Genomic DNA, 22,178 nt, shown 5'->3' on the forward strand with positions numbered 1-22,178 from the left:
AAATATATTATCAATATTGAATAAATATAACATCACATGCAGTTTTGAGTAGTCCTCCCCCCCCCATAAAAATCAAATGGTAGCTCCCTAAAACTTGGATGGAGAGTTGTCTCATTGGCACTCATACCACATCTTCCTATATCTATTTTCCTCTGTTTACAAGATTTTTTTTTTACTCAGGTAAATTAATCAATGAGTGATAGATTTCTCTTAGAAGAAATTTAAAGGTCCCAGTGAAAAAACTACATGGAGAACAATAGCTATTGTATTTATTCAATAGGACAGGTGAACTTACAAAAGTTTAAATACCTGGTCAAGACAGAGATGGCACTGTGGAAAACTTTCATAGGGTTCGCCATAATATAAATATAGATATAAATGCTGAATACAAATAATGCTATTAATATATATAAAATGTGAGTTTTCCTTTTCAAGAAACTTACCTCGTTGATATTTTTGGAATACTAAAAACATTGAAATAATTTCTGAATTGACAGTTGTTGTAATTGGTGATCTATTTGTTATGAATTTGCTATGTTATTAATTTGGAAAAGTAATAGCCTATAAAAAGGGAACAAAATGTAAGTTGTCATTATAACATCTGATCTTAGACTTATTGATTGGATTATCTGATCATTTATCACTGAACAAAGATTGCCCTTTGCCGCTGCAAATTTTGATTCCTATGTTTGAAAATTGTCATGTACTCATCGCTTTCTGTATGTTTCATAGATGCACTGTTGGACGCTAATTTGAATGCTTGATTCATTGACGGATGCTTTATGTCCAATGGAATGACAATGTGTCAATGAGAAGCTAATATAACCAAGACCGTGAGAAAGAGTTTAACATGCTAGCCAATAAGGTAACAACCAGTTAGAACTGTCACCAATCGGGACTGAAATCATGACCCCCCCAACCCAACTCGTGAAAAGTAACAATCATTCATCAAATCTGCTGTTGCCAAAAAAAAAAGCCATGATATTTATCTATTTTTTTCTATCACAGCTTTTTTTTAAAGAGAACTATTCATATGCACGATCAATATCTTAGTTTCGTCATGTTCTTAAGGTATTCAAGTCCATTATAACTGATAACGACAAAGATAATAAAATGCTTCGCTGGGCGCAGCTTGATACGACCGCAGAGGTCGAACCCTGAACAGTTGGGGCAAGTATGGACACAACATTTAAGCTTGATACAGCTCTGAATTTGGATTGTGATTAAATATTTGACACAGCATAGGTTTCTGACACAGAAAGAATGTGGTCTAAGAACTTCAATTTTTTTAATTTACCTATTATGGTCCAATGTCCAAAATCAAAATACATGGTTAGATTCAGCATATCAAAGAACCCCATATATTCAATTTTTGTTGAAATCAAACAAAGTTTAATTTTGGACCCTAACTTGGACAAACTTGAAAACTGGTCCCATAATCAAAAATCTAAACACATGTTTAGATTCAGCATATCAAAGTACCCCAAGAATTCAATTTTTGTTAAAATCAAACTAAGTTTAATTTTGGACCCTTTGGACCTTAATGTAGACCAATTTAAAAAACGGGACCCAAAATTAAAAATCTAAAAACACGGTTAGATTTGGCATATCAAAGAACCTCAATAATTCAATTTTTGATGAAATCAAACAAAGTTTAATTTTGGACCCTTTTGACCTCAATATGAACCAATTTGATAGCGGGCCCACAAAATAAATAAAATGCTCCGCAGGGCGCAGCTTGATACGACCGCAGAGGTTGAACCCTGAACAGTTGGGGCAAGTATGGACACAACATTCAAGCTTGATACAGCTCTGAATTTGGATTGTGATTAAATATTTGACACAGCATAGGTTTCTGACACAGAATGAATGTGGTCTAAGAACTTAAAAATTTTAAATTGGACATTCAACTATTATGGTCCAATATCCAAAATCTAAATACATGGTTAGATTCAGCATATCAAAGAACCCCAAGAATTCAATTTTTGATGAAATCAAACAAAGTTTAATTTTGGACCCTTTTGACCTCAATGTGGACAAAGTTGATAATGGGGCCCAAAAATCAAAAAATCTAAATACATGGTTAGATTCAGCAGATCAAAGAACCCCATATATTCAATTTTTGTTGAAATCAAACAAAGTTTAATTTTGGACCCCAATTTGGAGCAACTTGAAAACTGGGCCCATAATCAAAAATCTAAATACATGTTTAGATTCAGCATATCAAAGAATCCTAAGAATTCAATTTTTGTTAAAATAAAACTAAGTTTAATTTTGGACCTTTTGGACCTTAATGTAGACCAATTTGAAAACAGAACCAAAAATTAAGAATCTAAACATACGGTTAGATTCGGCATATCAAAGAACCCCAATAATTCAATTTTTGATGAAATCAAACAAAGTTTAATTTTGGACCCTTTGGACCTCAATGTGGACCAATTTAAAAACGGGGCCCAAAATCCAAAAACTTAATACACGGTTAGAATCAGCATATTAAAGAACCCCAAGAATTCAAGAATAAAACCCCATTGAAATTGGTCAAGAAATAAGCAATTTATACGAAGTATGTTCTTTTGTACAATACTGTGCAATTGAATATTTTTTGCTATTGCGCAATACTGTACAATTGACAATTTCTTGCTATTGCGCAATATTGTGCTATTGGATATTTCTTGCTATTGCACAATACTGTGCAATTGAAGATTTCTTGCTATTGCGCAATACTGTGCAATTGAAGATTTCTTGCTATTGTGCAATACTGTGCAATTGAAAATTTCTTGCTATTGCACAATACTTATTTTATAATAATTTACACATCCTGTTTGGTGTGTATCTCCTACCATATCGTTATTATTTGCTTTTAAATATAAAACAGAAATAACCAACTTAAAATGGAAAATTTTAAAAGAAAAAAAAAGGAAAAACCCCCCCCCCCCCCAAAAAAAAATTTTTTGAACCCCCTTATGATTCATCACCCCCAAACTCAATCCCAGCCTTCCCTTTGTGGTATGGTACCTTGCAGTACAATTTCAGAGAGATCCATACACTGGAACACAAGTTATTGTCTGGAAACTAGAAAAATGCTTATTTTTGGCCCCTTATTCCTAAACATTTTGGGCAATTACCCCCAAAATCAATCCCAGCATTCCCTGTGTGATATGGAACCTTGTGGTACAATTTCAGAGAGATCCATACACTTGAACACAAGTTATTGTCTGGAAACTAGAAAAATGCTTATTTTTGGCCCCTTTTTGGCCCCTTATTCCTAAACGTTTTGGGCAATTACCCCCAAACTCAATTCCAGTTTTCCCTTTGTGATATGGAACCTTGTAGTACAATTTCAGAAAGATCCATACACTTACACACAAGTTATTGTCATGAAACTAAAAAAATGCTTGTTTTTTGCCCCTTTTTTGGCCCCTAATTCCTAATATTTTGAGGCAATACCCCCAAAATTAATCCCAGCATTCCCTGTGTGATATGGAACCTTGTGGTACAATGTCAGAGAGATCCATACACTAACACACAAGTTATGTCTGGAAGTTACAAAAATGCTTATTTTTGGCCCCTTTTTGGCCCCTAATTCCTTAACTGTTGGTACCATAACCCCCAAAATCAATCCCAACCTTCCTTTTGTGGTATTGAACCTTATGGTAAAATTTCATAGAGATCCATACACTTAAACTAAAGTTAGAGTGCGAAAACCAATGTGTCTTCGGACGACGCCGGACGATGCCAGACGACGACGACGCCAACGTCATACCAATATACGACCGCAAAAATTTTTTGCGGTCGTATAAAAATCTAAATACATGGTAAGATTCAGCATATCAAAGAACCCCATATATTCAATTTTTGTTGAAATCAAACAAAGTTTAATTTTGGACCCCAATTTGGACCAACTTGAAAACTGGGCCAAAAATCTAAAATCTAAATACATGTTTAGATTCAGCATATCAAAGAACCCCATATATTCAATTTTTGTTGAAATCAAAAAAAGTTTAATTTTGGACCCCAACTTGGACCAACTTGAAAACTGGTCCCATAATCAAAAATCTAAACACATATTTAGATTCAGCATATCAAAGAACCCCAAAAATTCAATTTTTGTTAAAAATCAAACTACCGTAAGTTTAATTTTGGACCCTTTGGACCTTAATGTAGACCAATTTAAAAAACGGGACCCAAAATTAAAAATCTAAAAACACGGTTAGATTTGGCATATCAAAGAACCCCAATTATTCAATTTTTGATGAAATCAAACAAAGTTAATTTTGGACCCTTTTGACCTCAATATGAACCAATTTGATAGCGGGCCCACAAAATAAAAAATCTAAATACATGGTAAGATTCAGCATATCAAAGAACCCCATATATTCAATTTTTGTTGAAATCAAACAAAGTTTAATTTTGGACCCCAATTTGGACCAACTTGAAAACTGGGCCAAAAATCTAAAATCTAAATACATGTTTAGATTCAGCATATCAAAGAACCCCATATATTCAATTTTTGTTGAAATCAAACAAAGTTTAATTTTGGACCCCAACTTGGACCAACTTGAAAACTGGGCCCATAATCAAAAATCTAAACACATGTTTAGATTCAGCATATCAAAGAACCCCATATATTCAATTTTTGTTAAAATCAAACTAAGTTTAATTTTGGACCCTTTGGACCTTAATGTAGACCAATTTAAAAACGGGACCCAAAATTAAAAATCTAAATACACGGTTAGATTTGGCATATCAAAGAACCCCAATAATTCAATTTTTGATGAAATCAAACAAAGTTAAATTTTGGACCCTTTTGACCTCAATATGAACCAATTTGATAGCGGGTCCACAAATAAAAAATCTAAATACATGGTTAGATTCAGCATATCAAAGAACCCCAAGAATTCAATTTTTGATGAAATCAAACAAAGTTTAATTTTGGACCCTTTTGACCTCAATGTGGACAAAGTTGATAACGGGGCCCAAAAATCAAAAATCTAAATACATGGTTAGATTCAGCATATCAAAGAACCCCATATATTCAATTTTTGTTGAAATCAAACAAAGTTTAATTTTGGACCCCGATTTGGACCAACTTGAAAACTGGGCCCATAATCAAAAATCTAAATACATTTTTAGATTCAGCATATCAAAGAACCCTATAAATTCAATTTTTGTTAAAATCAAACTAAGTTTAATTTTGGACCCTTTTGACCTTAATGTAGACCAATTTGAAAACGGAACCAAAAATTAAGAATCTAAATACACGGTTAGATTCGGCATATCAAAGAACCCCAATAATTCAATTTTTGATGAAATCAAACAAAGTTAAATTTTGGACCCTTTGGACCTCAGTGTGGACCAATTTAAAAACGGGGCCCAAAATCCAAAAACTTAATACACGGTTAGATTCAGCATATTAAAGAACCCCAAGAATTCAAGAATAAAACCCCATTGAAATTGATCAAGAAATAAGCAATTTATAAGAAGTATCTTCTTTTGCACAATACTGTGCAATTGAATATTTCTTGCTATTGTGCAATACTGTACAATTGACAATTTCTTGCTATTGCGCAATATTGTGCTATTGGATATTTCTTGCTATTGCGCAATACTGTGCAATTGAAGATTTCTTGCTATTGCGCAATACTGTGCAATTGAAGATTTCTTGCAATTGTGCAATACTGTGCAATTGAAAATTTCTTGCTATTGCACAATACTTATTATATAATAATTTACACATCCTGTTTGGTGTGTATCTCCTACCATATCATTATTATTTGCTTTTAAATATTAATCAGAAATAACCAACTTAAAATGGAAAATTTTAAAAGAAAAAAAAAAGGAAAAAAAGAAGAAAAAAAAAATCCCCCCCCCCCAAATTTTTTGAACCCCCTTATGATTCATCACCCCCAAACTCAATCCCAGCCTTCCCTTTGTGGTATGGTACCTTGCAGTACAATTTCAGAGAGATCCATACACTTGAACACAAGTTATTGTCTGGAAACTAGAAAAATGCTTATTTTTGGTCCCTTTTTGGCCCCCTATTCCTAAACGTTTCGGGCAATTACCCACAAACTCAATTCCAGCTTTCCCTTTGTGATATGGAACCTTGTAGTACAATTTCAGACATTTCCAAACACTTACACACAAGTTATTGTCATGAAACTAGAAAAATGCTTGTTTTTTGCCCCTTTTTTGGCCCCTAATTCCTAAAATTTTGAGGCAATTACCCCCAAAATCAATTACAGCCTCCCTTTGTGATATGGAACCTTGTGGTACAATGTCAGAGAGATCCATACACTTACACACAAGTTATTGTCTGGAAGTTACAAAAATGCTTATTTTTGGCCCCTTTTTGGCCCCTAATTCCTTAACTGTTGGTACCATAACCCCCAAAATCAATCCCAACCTTCCTTTCATGGTATTGAACCTTATGGTAAAATTTCATGGAGATCCATTCACTTAAACTAAAGTTAGAGTGCGAAAACCAATGTGTCTTCGGACGACGCCAGACGACGACGACGACGACGACGACGACGACGACGACGACGACGACGACGACGCCGCCAACGTCATACCAATATACGACCAAAAAATTTTCAATTTTTGCGGTCGTATAAAAATAACATGAGAGAAAGGTAAAAAAAAATGCTAATTCCATAAGAAGAATACATACAAATTGTGTTTTCTTTATACAAAATAAACACATTTTAAATTTATCTTTTTTTTTCCCTTTGTTTACATTTTGTAGAACTTGATTTAGTTGAATTCTTACTCTAAAATTTTTCTTTGTGTCGTTGGGTTGATGTCTCATATATGTTTACTACACATCCCCTTACAATCACATTAAAAAAACAGGAATAAAAATAATAAATAGATAAATAAAACCTGTCATAGTTTTCATTTAAGAAAAATCAACACAGAATACAACACTCTGTCATGGTTTAATCTTGTTGCCTCAATAAAAGTCACTGTTCTGGCCTCATACAGAACAATGGATAGATTACAGTACAGCAATATGATAGCAGTAGAATTTAGGTCTTTTATGGTGATATCATTTCTTCATTACAAGACTTATACATTAAAGAAGCTAGATAGTAAAAGACATTGACAAGTAATGGTTTTATGTAGCTAGTTCTTCAATTTCTTGGACTTCAGGATTGTTTTTATATCGCAATTTGGATTCACGATTGTTTTTATATCATAACTTTACTGTTTTCTTTAAAAAGCATCATAAGTGAAATAAATTTCCTCTGTCTACCCGAATTTTATCCTGTTCATATTACCATTACTTCTATATTATTGATTCATGATAGTTGTCCAGTTGCAAGTATTAGAATCAAATTCATGCCATAAAACAAATTACAGCAATCATAAATGGTCGTAAAGGCCTAATATAAAGAATATTTAGCCAGTGCATGTTCAATGTAAAGCTACATTAACATGTAAAGAACTACTTTTATGCTTTTAAACAACAAGTCCAATTTACAATATTTTCCCTTACATCCCTCATCTTATTCAAGTTGTCAGTCATCATCAGAGGCCACGGTTTTCCATTTCTAACAGAAGTATATTAATTTGTTTGTTAGAGATTTATGTGATTTAAAATCAATGTTTAAGGATATTTGCCATGTAAAATATGATGGAATATCTGACCATGCTTCAATTTGGTCATGTAAAAAGGTGTCACTAGTCAGAATAACTCATCCTAAGCTATCTTAATCACATTTTTTCCTGTCAAAATTATTTTTTCAGTTTTGCTTCAATTAATCTTTTCAAATGATGTCTAGTTTAGGTATACTGCAATCATGAAAAAAATCATACACAGTCCCTACAATAACTCCAAAATGGGTTGTCAGTGTTTCTGAAATTTTTTACAATAAATAGACCTCATCAGTTTTTCTCTAATGGCTTTAGTTTTTGAGCTATAAGCCAGATGAGCTAATAAACCATAAGGTGCAATTTTTAGTTATTAGAACTGAATTACTGAAACTTTTAACACATTAAAATAAGGATCCACTGTGCATTTGATTGGATCTCCTGAATATCATAATCCTAATGACTTACGTTCTGACATTCACCATGGAGTTGGGTATTCCTGATGGCGTATTAAATGCTGGCAATAATTTATCTGCTATTTTAACAACTTTCTCTTTATACATCTGAAAAATACAAATAATGCTTATTTATTCCTTTTAATGTCTTTAAATAAAATAATTACAAACAAAGCTTCTGCAAAAGTCTTATAAGAGCTTTTTTACTTCTATGCCTAATGAATTTCACACTGTTAATAATATTTTTTAGATAGCAGTCAATAAATTGAAAATTTTATACTGTAAATTCAGAAATTCAGAGTGCATTTATAAGATTTCTGAAGATGGAACAAAATTGTGGGATTATTATTATTGCCAATTCAGGAAAAGCTTCATACAGATATATTTGTACTGGTATCTGATATCAGAATGTGACTTCTTATTGCTATACTTACTCAATCACATTAGTCCCATTATTAAAAACCTTGCAATATTTTTCTGAATTTACAGTACATGAATTTTTTGCAAGGTGCATGTTTCCTTAAGGCTAAAAGAATCAGATTTAGTACATGCATCATATTTATATAGCTCCTATATTTTACAGAACAGAAACTCTAGAAATTTCTCAGTAATGTTAAAACTTCATTTAAGTTGTGTCAGTCCATCTTCATGCCTAATATATATCATGTACTGTGTTACAACACTAGATTCTACTGACGAGGAAAGGTAACACTAGGCCACCAAAAGCTGAATTTTTAGTTCAGTCTAGGTGGCAGAGTGGTCTAGAGCGCTGGACAGAGTGCAGGCTGTGTTGTTACGATATTCTTATAGCATGAGTTCAAATGAATCCTGGCGAGGGAAGAACAAAAATTTGCTTCCACAAATTTGCAGATTTAACATTGTTGTGCTGATATTTAGAGTAATTATGTATACATATATATTTTTACAAGTCTAAATTGAAAACAACGTTCAAATATATGAATACCCTTAATGTATAACATTCCTTTTATCAAGCCCCACCCACCCCTTCATTATAGATGCTGGATGGAGCAACAACACATTGTGTCCACAGATATCTATTGAAAGTTGCCTTAATACCTGTCTGTATGTGATTGTCTTGCTCAGTCTAAAGTTTTCTATGTAGTGTTTTGCAAAGTGATTATCTTTTTGTTATTTCATGTTTTTTGTCATAGTTTTGTTGTTTATCTTTGACTTCTGAAATGTTATTATCCCTTTTATATCTCCCCCCTCTTTTTTGCTACCAAGTTCATATAAAACATCTGCATATGTCATTACAATCTTATATTTTGTATACAGTCAACTGAACCACATTTCAAGAATCTCAAGAAGAATGTTATCAATGCTGTAAATAAGGTCTGATGCAAGAGTTTTGTCCCCTTACCTTATCACCAGTTAAGGCATACAGAGCTAGTAATCCTCCAACAAATCTAATGTTTGTTTCAAATACAGACAATTCTGAAGACTGAAATGAATAAAATAAACATTTTACAAATATCATACATACAGACATATACCATGTATACAGACAAATCTGATATCTGAAATGAATAAAATAAACATTTTCTCATACATAGTAAAGATTTGTTTAACGTAAAAAAAAAAACAAGATGGATATATGTATATATATATGCTTATATATATGTTAAAGGCTGAAATAATAAATAGTGACAAGAAATTGAAGATTATAACAATATTTTAATTGCAAGTTTCTATCAACATCCTGAGAAATTCCTTAGGATATAAAAGTTTCCAATGACAATCAGATTGAATATCTGAATACCCTGGAGGTCTGGAGGTATAAACTTGGTCCTTGCTTGATTTCTAATTCCAAGTCAATTTTAATGTGTTTTATTTGTAGGTAATAATCAATGGTTTTATAAAATATAGCCAGAGCAGTTTCTACTGCTCTAGTGAATAATTAATAAGTTTTACATTGTTATTGGAATCTTAATTGGTAGGAATCAAGAATGGCAAACACTACTTCTACTCCATTGTTAGTTAACGTACAATGACCTCTGACATACTTTCATGGGCATATGATATTTGCACTAATTTTGAATTTTTTTTTTTTTCATTTGTGCCAAAATAAAGTTTTCATTTCGCCACATATTAAATTTTTCATTTGCGTTAATTTAATTTGAACAGATAAGATCTGATACATTTTAGATAATTACAGTTACTTATGTTAACCCAATGTAATTGATTTAAACACTTTTGTTATGATAAGATGAATCTTTTGCACAGAAAAAAACGGGGTAATATGGACATTCTTATAGGCAATCAAATATTCTCAAAAATGGATTACAAGGAGAAGTTAAGTGAAAGTGGGAAACATTCAAATGTGCTCTTGATGTCAAACTGTTACTATTTTATTTTAAAAAGTGCTACTTTCCATGTGACGTATAAAGTATATAGTTTTAAAAACTTTTACAATAAACTTATCCTGCTCGAAAATCCCACTTCCACCTCCCTGTGGTGAACAGGGAGCAGATGACAGATGGAAGGGGTATTTTTCTTATTACATGTAAATAAATAAATTCTGTATAACTTGTAAATGAACAAAATATTTTTGGCACAAATGAAAATAAATGTGGATAGTGTCCACATGTGGACACAGATGATGCCCCCACTTGCATATCAAATAGTTATTAAGGGACATGACTGAAGAACGGTAAAAGTGATGCTACCCAAATTTGAACTTGATCTGAGTTTTGTGGTAATAAGCATTGTGTGTAAGTCTCATAACATTAAGAAGAGAACAGAAACTAAAAATTCAGCAATTTTTCTATTTGTAAACACGCATAACTCTAGAACGGTTGAGTATAAGTTTTAAAACATTCGGTTGAGACAAACTAAAGTTAGAGAACAGAAACGAAAAATTCAGCAATTTTTATGTTTATAAAGGGACATAACTCAAGCATGGTAAAAGTGTCACCACCAAATTTCGTCCTTAATCTGTATTATGTAGTAATAATAGAAAATGAAAGGATATTGAGTAAATGTACATGGGACAAAATCGCACACAATACATTGAAAACATAGAAAATTATAAGCATTGTGTATAAGTTTCATAACATTTGGTTGAGGCAAACTAAAGTTAGAAAACGGAAACAAAAAATTTGTACTTGATCTTAGTTTTGTGGTAATGAATATTGTGTATAGGTTTCATAATGTTTGGTTGGGGCAACTTAAGTTGCAGAATGGAAACTAAAAATTTTGCAATCTTTCGATTTATAAAGGAGCATAACTCAATAATGGTTAAAGTGACACTACCCAAATTAAACTTGATCTGTGTTTTATCAGTGGAAGTCAAAATTAAACATTGCATTGTATAAAGCATTCATTGTAGTTGATTCAACTATAATCATGGACAAAGGAAGATAACTCCAATTTTAAAAATTACTTGATATTTAGAAGAAAATAAAAATTTAGCAATTTTTCCATTTATAAAGGGGCATTACTCTAGAACGGTAAAAGTGACGCCACCAAAATTCAAACTTGATCTGTGTTTTGTGGTAATAAGCATTGTGTGTAAGTTTCATAACAATTGGTTGAGGGAAACTTAAGAAAGCAAACGGAAACTAAAAATTTTGCAATTTTTCCATTTATAAAGGGGCATAACTCTAGAACGTTTAAAGTGACGCCACCAAAATTCAAACTTGATCTGTGTTTTGTGGTAATAAGCATTGTGTATAAGTTTCATAACATTTGGTTGAGGCAAACTTAAGTTAGAGAACGGAAACTAAAAATTTAGCAATTTTTCCATTTATAAAGGGGCATAACTCTAGAACAGTTAAAGTGACGCCACCAAAATTCAAATTTGATCTGTGTTTTGTGGTAAGAAGCATTGTGTATAAGTTTCATAACATTTGGTTGAGGCAAACTCAAGTTAGAGAATGGAAACTAAAAATTTTGCAATTTTTCCATTTATAAAGGGGCATAACTCTAGAACAGTTAAAGTGATGCCACCAAAATTCAAACTTGATCTGTGTTCTGTGGTAATAAGCATTGTGTATAAGTTTCATAACATTTGGTTGAGGCAAACTTAAGTTGGAGAACGGAAACTAAAAATTTAGCAATTTTTCCATTTATAAAGGGGCATAACTCTAGAACAGTTAAAGTGACGCCACCAAAATTCAAATTTGATCTGTGTTTTGTGGTAAGAAGCATTGTGTATAAGTTTCATAACATTTGGTTGAGGCAAACTCAAGTTAGAGAATGGAAACTAAAAATTTTGCAATTTTTCCATTTATAAAGGGGCATAACTCTAGAACAGTTAAAGTGATGCCACCAAAATTCAAACTTGATCTGTGTTCTGTGGTAATAAGCATTGTGTATAAGTTTCATAACATTTGGTTGAGGCAAACTTAAGTTAGAGAACGGAAACTAAAAATTTTGCAATTTTTCCATTTATAAAGGGGCATAACTCTAGAACGGTTAAAGTGACGCCACCAAAATTCAAACCTGATCTGTGTTTTTTTGGTAATAAGCATTGTGTATAAGTTTCATAACATTTGGTTGAGGCAAACTCAAGTTATAGAACGCAAACCAATTTTGGGACGTACGGACGGACGTACGTACGTACAGACGGACAAGGGTAAAACTTTATGCCCCCTCCGCTACGGCGGGGGCATAAAAAAAATTGGTGCAAATGCAAAACCACAATTTTCATACATGAACAATATACATACATTGACTAAACAAATAATCTTTTTTTGTTTGACCTTTAAAAGCAGAAAATAAAGATACATGAGCTTTTCTACTTTTAAGAGAGAACTATAAATAAATCTGTTATTTCCTGACAATTCACACATATTGCTTTTTTTCCCCCAGAAAAATGAAATAAAGACACTATGATATCAATTTTTTTTTCACACTCCCAACTTTATTTTAATGTTGTTGTTGTTTTTTGTTGTTGCTTCAACAACACACTGGCCCCTTCAAAGAATATATATAGCAGTTTGCTCTTTGTAATACAGAAGTAAAATATCAGGGATAACAAGAGAAAGGCAGAAATTGGCTAAGTACCGTCATCTAAAAAGGTCTTTGTTTATATGTACACAAGGAAGTGTGATGAAAGCTACATTTAACACGTCATAAATATGTAAAATGCCCCCAGGCAACAACCAATATGTCATCCTAAATTTTGTCAAACTAAAAAAGTTTAAAAATGTAAAAGTGATGATGTGTGCAATGTTTAATTTGTTATAATTCAAAATGTAAAAAAACAAACGAAGTTAAACTTTGTGTATTTTTGTAAAACAAAACAAAAATCTTTTAAAAAAAATTCTTTGTCCTTGTAAATAATGTTCTCAAACAGGATTTCTAAATTAATCATTCTTGCAATTTACATATTAATGAGTGGTTCAGGATATTATAACATCTTTTTCCACTGAAGTTTAATGTAAATTCTAAATTAAATGCATTCATTTATTATTGTGAATCTTCAACATAAAACAATAATGCAAGTCATATTAATTAGCTATGTGTCAGAACATGATGTTGTAGAAGAAATCTTTATTTGAATTTAAAATATTACAATGTTCTACCCATCATCTCCTTATTTTGTATTAATCAGAACACCCACATCAAGTTCTAAATAAACTGTACTTGATATAAGTGATTTTTTTCCATATAATTACTCAAAGAAAAAAGATTGACTTGGCTCACAAGTAGGAAAACATGTCTATGTCCCACTTTGGAGAGGGTCTCATTGGAGGGGGTCTCATTGGAGGGGTCTGATCCCGGATCCGGCTTATTATTTTTTTAGATTCCCATATCCCGCTTATCATTGTAGTAATAACGCTTGTAATTTCACATGTCCCACCAATTTCGTTTCCCGTTTTTATGCACAATAATTTGACTTTCATGAGTCATGCCTACCAAAAAATCAGCCAACCCCCCCCTTAGACGCTAAGACCCCAATGAGACCCACTTTGGAACGCCCTGCCATACGCCGACTACTGAAGGAACCACATACTTATAAAAAAAATATAACGGAAAGTAAACATTTTTTCTGCTCCTATATTTGAATGAAGAAATTGTATATATAACAATAGAATCACACACCTTAATCCTAAATCAAGACTTACTTATGTATCCTTTGTTTTCAGGAAAACAAGTTAACAACAAAAATGGCAAGTTGAGAACAAAAACATGAAATTATTTCAAAGAGACAAAATGCTATCATTGTGGCAAAACATTTGAGACTGGTCAAAAACAAGCATTCTGAGAGTATTGCATGGCAATACATAGTCCTCTACCGGTTTAAAATTCATTGTACTGGAACAAAATGCTAACTTGATCTATAACTTGTTATGGTGTAAACTATGTAACAAATATCAAGTCAATATCTTCAAGCATGACGAAAAAAAATGTGGAAAACTGAATATTTCAGTGAATTTTCGAAGTCAAAGGACCATAACACTGCACAAAATCATTAGACCAGTTAAAAATTCGAACTTGATCTGTAATTTGTCATGATAAAACTATATACCAATTATCAAATCAATATCTACATGCATGACGAAAAAAAGTGTGGAAAACTGATTATTTCAGTGAATTTTCTAAGTCCAAGGACCATAACTCTGCACAAAATCATCAGACGGGAACAAAATTCAAACTTGATCTGTAACTTGTCATGAATAAACTATATACCAATTATCAAATCAATATCTTCAAGCATATTGGAAAAAAGTGTGGAAAACTGATTATTTGAATGAATTTTCTAAGCTAAACCCAAGGACCATAACTCTGCACAAAATCATCAGACCAGAACAAAATTCGAACTTGATCTGTAACTTGTCAAGATAAAACAATATACCAAATATCATATCAATAAGCACGAAGAAAAAAAGTGTGGAAAACTAATTTGACGGACTGACGGACTCACAGACAGACGGAGTGCAAACCTAAAGTCCCCTTTGACTTCATCGGTAGGGGACTAATAATAAATAAGACACAATTTATCTTCCTGTTGTAAATGTAATTTTCCATGACAATGGAAGACACAGCTGTATATTAATATAATATGCTGTCTTTAAGAATCATTCTGACATCAATATTCCACATGATAATGATATTACATATTTAACACTTCAGTTAAAGTCATATATATGATGGAAAATTATTCATTCCATTTGATGTGCGAGGAATTGAATGGAAAAGCTGTATAAATATCGAATGGAATGTCAACAATGATTAGGTTTATCAATAACAACTTCTGAAGAAAAACATGATTGATTATTTCTTTATAAAAGTGTTCATCTAGTTCAAATGGGTTATGATATCTCTCCATCCTTCATAATCAGTCAAAATAAAAGAAGTTCAATAAAGGTTAAATTTAACTTAAAAGAAAAAAAAAAGAAATAAAAAAGAGATATTAGTTTTTAAAATTGTTTGCAAGCATATACATGCTAGCTTTAAATAAACAAGAGTTACAGAGGAGGTAATGACGTTGCTAATGTAAAATGTTATTTTTTGCGGCGTCAAACTGTGACATATTGGGAAGAGATTCCTTTTTAGAGTGATTTTGATCATTAGCTTGAAATGAGAACATAGACCCCTCTTTTTTTAAATGACGTTTGTCTTGATTATGTATAAAGATTATTTGTTTCAATTTTTAGGAAGAAATCACTGATGATTTTTTTTAAATTTGATAAATATACAGCAAAAAATGCTAGTATTTTCTAAAATCATGAAAATTTAATAATAATGAATTATTTCCATAGAATTTTAACACAAATTTAGAGCATACTTTTGTAAAGAATATATTCCAAAACTTTCTCAAAAATCTTCATTTGTTTATCTTTTGAAACAAAAAAGTTAAGTATGTCTAGATCTGTCCAAAGTATAGAAATGTCAAAAAAAAAAAAAAAAAATCAGTAAATGTCTAAAATTTCGACCCAGTTTATCTGGAAACTTAGCTCATGAAGGTATATTTTTTATTACATATTTGAACTGACTAGGTGAAAAATAGTTTGTATGCAACTTTTTGTTAAAAAATCACTGTGGGATCAAAACTGTATCATATGCCCTTAAAGAAAATTAAAGGACCTATGTGAAAAATATATTTGTAGACAAATAAAATAGGCTAAACATCCAATATGGCAGCCATCACTGATGTTTGAGGACAAGTGTTGATCTCGTGAATCCTATCATGTAGATTGCTAGCAATTTTTATATCGTTACAATACAAGAAATAAACCCATCATAGATACCAGGATTAAAATTTTGTACACCTGACACACGTTTCATCTACATAAGACTCATCAGTGAAAAGTTAAAAAGGCCAAATAAAGTCTTAAGTTGAGATCAGAGAAAGATAATAACATTTAACCTTTAATTTCAATAAAAATGTTTACAGGCCAATAGGCAAGAACTTAAGTGAACAATGCATGTATGTGATATATTAATAAATGGAGAATGTGTCCCCATGGACACAGATGATGCCCCCGCTTGCATACAACATTACAAAGGGACATAACTCAAGAACGATAAAAGTGATGCTACCCAAATTTGTACTTGATCTGAGTTTTAAGGTAATAAGTATTGTATATAGGTTTCATAATGTTTAGTTGGGGCAAACTTAAGTTAGAGAACAGAAACTAAAAATTTTGCATTTTTTCCATTTATAAAGGGGCATAACTCTAGAACAGTTAAAGTGACGACACGAAAATTCAAACTTGATCTGTGTTTTGTGGTAATAAGCATTGTGTATAAGTTTCATAACATTTGGTTGAGGCAAACTTAAGTTAAAGAACGGAAACTAAAATTTTTGTAATTTTTCCATTTATTAAAGGGCATAACTCTTGAAACGGTTAGAGTGATGCTACCAAAATTCAAACTTGATCTGTATTTGGTGGTAATGAGCATTGTGTATAAGTTTCATAACATTTGGTAGAGGCAAACTCAAGTTAGAGAACAGAAACCAATTTTGGGACGTACGGACCTACGTACAGACGGACAAGGGTAAAACTTAATGCCCCTTCTGCTACGACAGGGGCATAAAAATACTCAATAGCTCAGAGTCATTATGAATAAGTTATTAAAGAGTCAGTAGGGGCTTTACAATTGTTAGTGCAGAATATCCATCACCATGGTATGTTGGAAGTTTGGGATTGTTATTTGTTTATGTTCAGTGGCAAATATTTCATGCTTGTTAACAATAAGTACATTTTTTTGTAGGTCCTGTTATACAGGTCAACTGGGATAAAATGCGGGACATTAGGAATGCCAAAGGAAAATGAGCCCCCCGCGGGTATATTGGATATGGATAGAAATTTTGCCTTGCAACAGGCCACCTATGGACCACTCAAAGAGTTGTAGCGAGGGTTCTTAAAGTGGAGTGTGTCCCTGTGTGGCACTCTCTCTACACGAGCCATTTTCCCTATTCAAACCAGACATGGCTGCTTACTAATACATCACACGAAATCAAGCAGACACCTCACTTTGGCAAGGGTTTTACTGCCGGTCTTAAGAAGAAGGAACAAATAGTGGCCATATTTCTCAGTTGTCCTTGGTTTGTGTAAGTTTAAGAAATTTTATGTAAAGAGATATGAAAACAGATGGCAATCAGAGTATTGTTACAATACAATTTGTATACTCTGGTATTTGGTTTCTTAAACATGTTTTTTTAACTGTATAAGTGTATATTAAACAGATTTGCCTTACTACCACATTGCAAAGAACCAGAAAAGTTCTGTTTGAGAAAGACCCTGAAAAGTAATGGCAAATAAACAATAGTTTAATAATAACTATCTATCTGCCCAATTATTTTGTTCAGGCAAAACTTTGAATTGTATTTTGCTAATTTTCATTCTTTAATTTGACCAAAACGTTAAAATACTAAACAGTAATAAATATATCATAAGTGAGAACAACAATTGACATAGTGTTGAGCAAGTGATAATTACCAATAATCACATGAAGAGAATTTGATAATTTGCTGACCTTTTTCATTTTAATACAGTGTTTTGATGTGATGGCATTTAGTCAATAATTTAACAATGTTTAACATTATGACATCTTTAATACTAGAAAATTCTAGAGTTAATTTGATACCTGTACATGTATAGTCACATTAACATTTTCAACTTCATAAGTGTGCTGTGAGCTTATTATGGACGTAGGGGGAAACCATAATTACTCATAATCATAAACATCTATATCTACTGATCTGAGAAAGTGTACCTCGGATGACAAAAATTCATGGTCAAACTGTGCTGCAAGGGTAAAGAGGAAAACCCTTGTCAATGACAGAGTTAGTCAGTGTCTATTGTCTATACACTGTATGCATTATTAAAGTCAATTGAAAACATTTTTATTTATTATAAAATTCATATAGGGCCATAAATTGAAAACAGTAAAAGTGACACCACCTAAATTTGAACTTGATCTGTATTTGGTGGTAGTTAGTATTGTGTATAAGTTTCCTAACATTTGGTATAGACAAGGTAAATTTTTCCATTTATAAAGGAACATAACTCGAGAACGGTGAAAATGATGCCACCTAAATTTAAACCTGATCTGTGTTTGGTTATAATAAGCATTGTCTATAAGTTTCATAATATTTGGCTGAAACAAACTAAAGTTAGAGAATGGAAACTTATTAATGGCACATACAGACGGATGTACGGACAAGGGTAAAACTTAATAATCCCTCCACGGCAGCAGAGGCATAAAAAAACTGTGTGACTGAGCTGACCTTCTCTTAGTATAGCACACACAAGCATCTTAGCAAGTCAAGGGTTATGTCCCATCCTCGCCAAGGGACTGGATTGTAACCCCTTGGCTAGCGAGATGACACACATGGGGATTCAGTTCAAAATTACTTATTCCTGCTGGTGAGTGATGGTGATTTCGAGGAACATTGAACTTAATTCTGAAATATCTCACTATATTTCCTATAGGTATCATAACAGAGGTTAGAAATATAGATGTAATATAACCATAAATATATAATAATAATATATTTCTAATAAATATACATAACAAACACCCTGTTTAACAAAGTAGTAAATCAGTGTGCTGTCACCAACGATCGCCCTATTCAACAGGGAATCATCATCAGCAAGTGATTTTCAACTGAATCACCCTGTGTGTATGTACTGTACACATAAATCAAGCACACCTTTACATTTTGCCAGATTACTGAAATGATTCTGAAGTGCAGCTTTGCGCCTACATTGTACTACATGTACCTGTATATGTACACAACTACCTAAAACCCAGGCTCTGCTATGACAAGAAATTCAAAATGGTGTTGTTAATGTACATGTATATATAGCCTAACTGTGACAAAAAAAAAAGACTTTTTGTTCAGCTGAAGAATATATCTATTTGATGATTATGTACATAAGAAATAACTACTATATAAAATAAGAAGATGTGGTATGATATACATGTTTATATATTGTGTCAATGATTTGGTTAAAAATACATTTCGGCAACTGAAACCAAGTTTTTTTATCATCAATTTCACAGTTACATCAAATCAAACATAGCTTTTGGCCAAAACTATTTACTTTTGAAATTGCTTCTAAGTTTAATATAGACAATACATGTACATGTACCGGTTTATTTAGACTGATGTGAACAAAGAAATAATTCTGTGCTTGTGGTTAAGAAAAGATAGTGAAATCTTTATAGTCAGCATTCTTATTAAAATCAAATATTGTTAAAAATTCATTTTTTAGTAATAGTTAATTTTATCAAGAGAAGTAGGGACCCTTTAACTATAATAAGAGGGCACACTATATTTACAAATAACTGCATTTGAAGTTTGTGCAAGTTATACTTACATGTTGTGTCATAAAAATCTATATCAACATTAGTCAAACATGATTTCTATGCTTGGAGGAGTTTACATTTTCATTTTTTGTGGTATTTTTTTCAAAATATTTTATAGATTTATAAGATATAACTACATTCCACATATGTTAAAATGTACTTTCTTAGACAAGTTTTTTATGCTAAAAATACATTTGCCTAACTATACATGTACACTATAAAGAATATTAGATAAACATGATTGATCGAACACTAAAAGTTATCACATACAATTATTAAGCCTAATTAGTCTAGAATACTGTAAATTAAGAAATTATTGCAAGGTTTTTATTAAGGAGTACAATGTGGTTTTTATTAAGGAGTACAATGTGAGTATCCCAATAATAAGCACTTGCATTCGGATGTTTGGTACATATATCTTTATACATATTTCCTTGAATTCGCAATTATTAATCTTGCATTTTTGTCAATTTTTCAAAAATCGCAATAATTAATGCATGCAATAATTTCTAAATTTTTAGTATACAAAAGGATTATTGAAAATGTATGAAGCCATTTGACATGGTTGTTTCTGTCAACACTGAGGTTGTGGGTTTGATTCCTGAACGTGGAAGGTGCGTTTGACTCCAATCTTAATTGACTAGGATTGTCAGTTTTCCAACCGAAGGTTGGTGGTTCTCTCTCAGCACTCTGGCTTCCTCCACCAATAAAACTGACTGCCTAAAAATAGCACAATAGTGCTGAAAGTGGCATTAGACACAATCAATCAATCAATACAGCCTAATCCAGTAAAAATGTTGTCCACCCCAGGCATGGGTAAATCATAATCAGCTGTAATTGATTACATTTTGCAATATAATCACATGTAATCACTAATCACACAATTTTTTATTACAAGTTACTGAGATAAAATCGATTACAGTTCAAAAAAAAAGTGTTATCATGATTACTTTTAGATTAAATTCATGTGATTAATTACTTATTTCAATTTTTTTATATGAAAATTGTTTTAAATATTTTTATATATACATTACAAGCATGAATAAAAAAAATAATCACATAAGTGTACTTTGATGGATCCTATTTATTATTTAATCATTTTAGTACATGTAATGTAAATTCAGAAATTATTGCACTGTTTTTATTATTGCGAAAAATGCGACAGGGTTATAATCGCAGTAATTTAAACCCGCATTTTGTAATATTTTATATGAATTAAATAGGATTGTTTTCAATACCGCTAAAATTAGAATCGCATTTTAGTCTAAAATGACAAAATCGCAATAATAAAATCATGCAATAATTTCTGAATTTACAGTATTTATAGTTCACTAAATTAATTTACCTTTCCAAATGTTTCATTTTGAGAATGAATAATTTAAATGTAATACATGTATGTCTGCTTTGAAAACATTTTGTGTTCCCTAATAGAAAACTTCTGATAGTATCTCCAAGTATAGAATCAGACTTAAAGTTTACACAATACTTTGTTAAAATTACGTAGACATTCAACAGCATAGAAAATTAATTTGGGGATTTCAATTTCAATTCTAATTTTGATGATCAACATAAATGAGCACATTTAAATAATAATGGAATATAAAAGCAATTTTTTCCAACAACTTGTATAAATATTGATTTCCATATAAACATTTTAATATATGTTTTCTAAATATCCAATACATTGTATTGATTTTTTGCATAAAATCATGGGTACAATGAAAATAATAATCTACATAAATCAGGCTATTAGTTTTCTCTTTTGAGTTATTTTTCATTTGTCATTTCGAGGCCTTTTATAGCAGACTATGTGGTATGGGTTTTGCTCATAGATGAAGACCATACGGTGACCTATGGCTGTTAACTTCTATGTCATTAGGTCTCTGGTGGAGAACTGTCTCATTGACAACTATACCAAATCTTCTTATTTATATACATATAACCTTATTCAAGTTATTGATATCAATATAATTCATGTTTATTACCCAATTACTCAAGCTCACCTATTTTTTTTTTTTTAATTTGAAGTAATGATTACACCAGAAAACATATGTAAATGTTAATTATGTCCCTACAGACAATAAGACTACTTGATCATTAATAGATCACTCTTTTTTCAGTTGTTTTTGTTAATTGAAAATTTGCACTGGGCTAAAATATCAATAAAAACAATGTTATTTCTTAGAGAGAGAAAGGCCATTTGTCTATGCTATCATACAATGCACATTTAACATTGTTCCTGGTATAAGCTTTTAATAACACATACATGTACATATACAATTGAGAACGGAAATGGGGAATATGTCAAAGAGACAACAACAAGACCAAAAAGCAGAC

The 22,178-nt window shown here is 31.6% G+C and overlaps 1 protein-coding gene across 1 annotated transcript in view; it reads right to left on the minus strand.

Annotated features, from left to right (window-relative positions):
* LOC127736469 (mannosyl-oligosaccharide 1,2-alpha-mannosidase IA-like) overlaps positions 1 to 22,178 on the minus strand; it is a 41,996-nt gene that overhangs the window by 13,685 nt on the left and 6,133 nt on the right. The window contains exons 3-4 of the mRNA XM_052247021.1: positions 9,433 to 9,513; positions 8,065 to 8,159 (exon numbers count right to left, since the gene is read on the minus strand). Of these exons, the coding sequence (XP_052102981.1) occupies positions 8,065 to 8,159; positions 9,433 to 9,513 (176 nt within the window). The remainder of the gene's footprint in view (positions 1 to 8,064; positions 8,160 to 9,432; positions 9,514 to 22,178) is intronic.

This window comes from Mytilus californianus, unplaced genomic scaffold, assembly GCF_021869535.1.
Source record: "Mytilus californianus isolate M0D057914Y unplaced genomic scaffold, xbMytCali1.0.p SCAF_31, whole genome shotgun sequence".
NCBI classification, from domain to species: domain Eukaryota; kingdom Metazoa; phylum Mollusca; class Bivalvia; order Mytilida; family Mytilidae; genus Mytilus; species Mytilus californianus.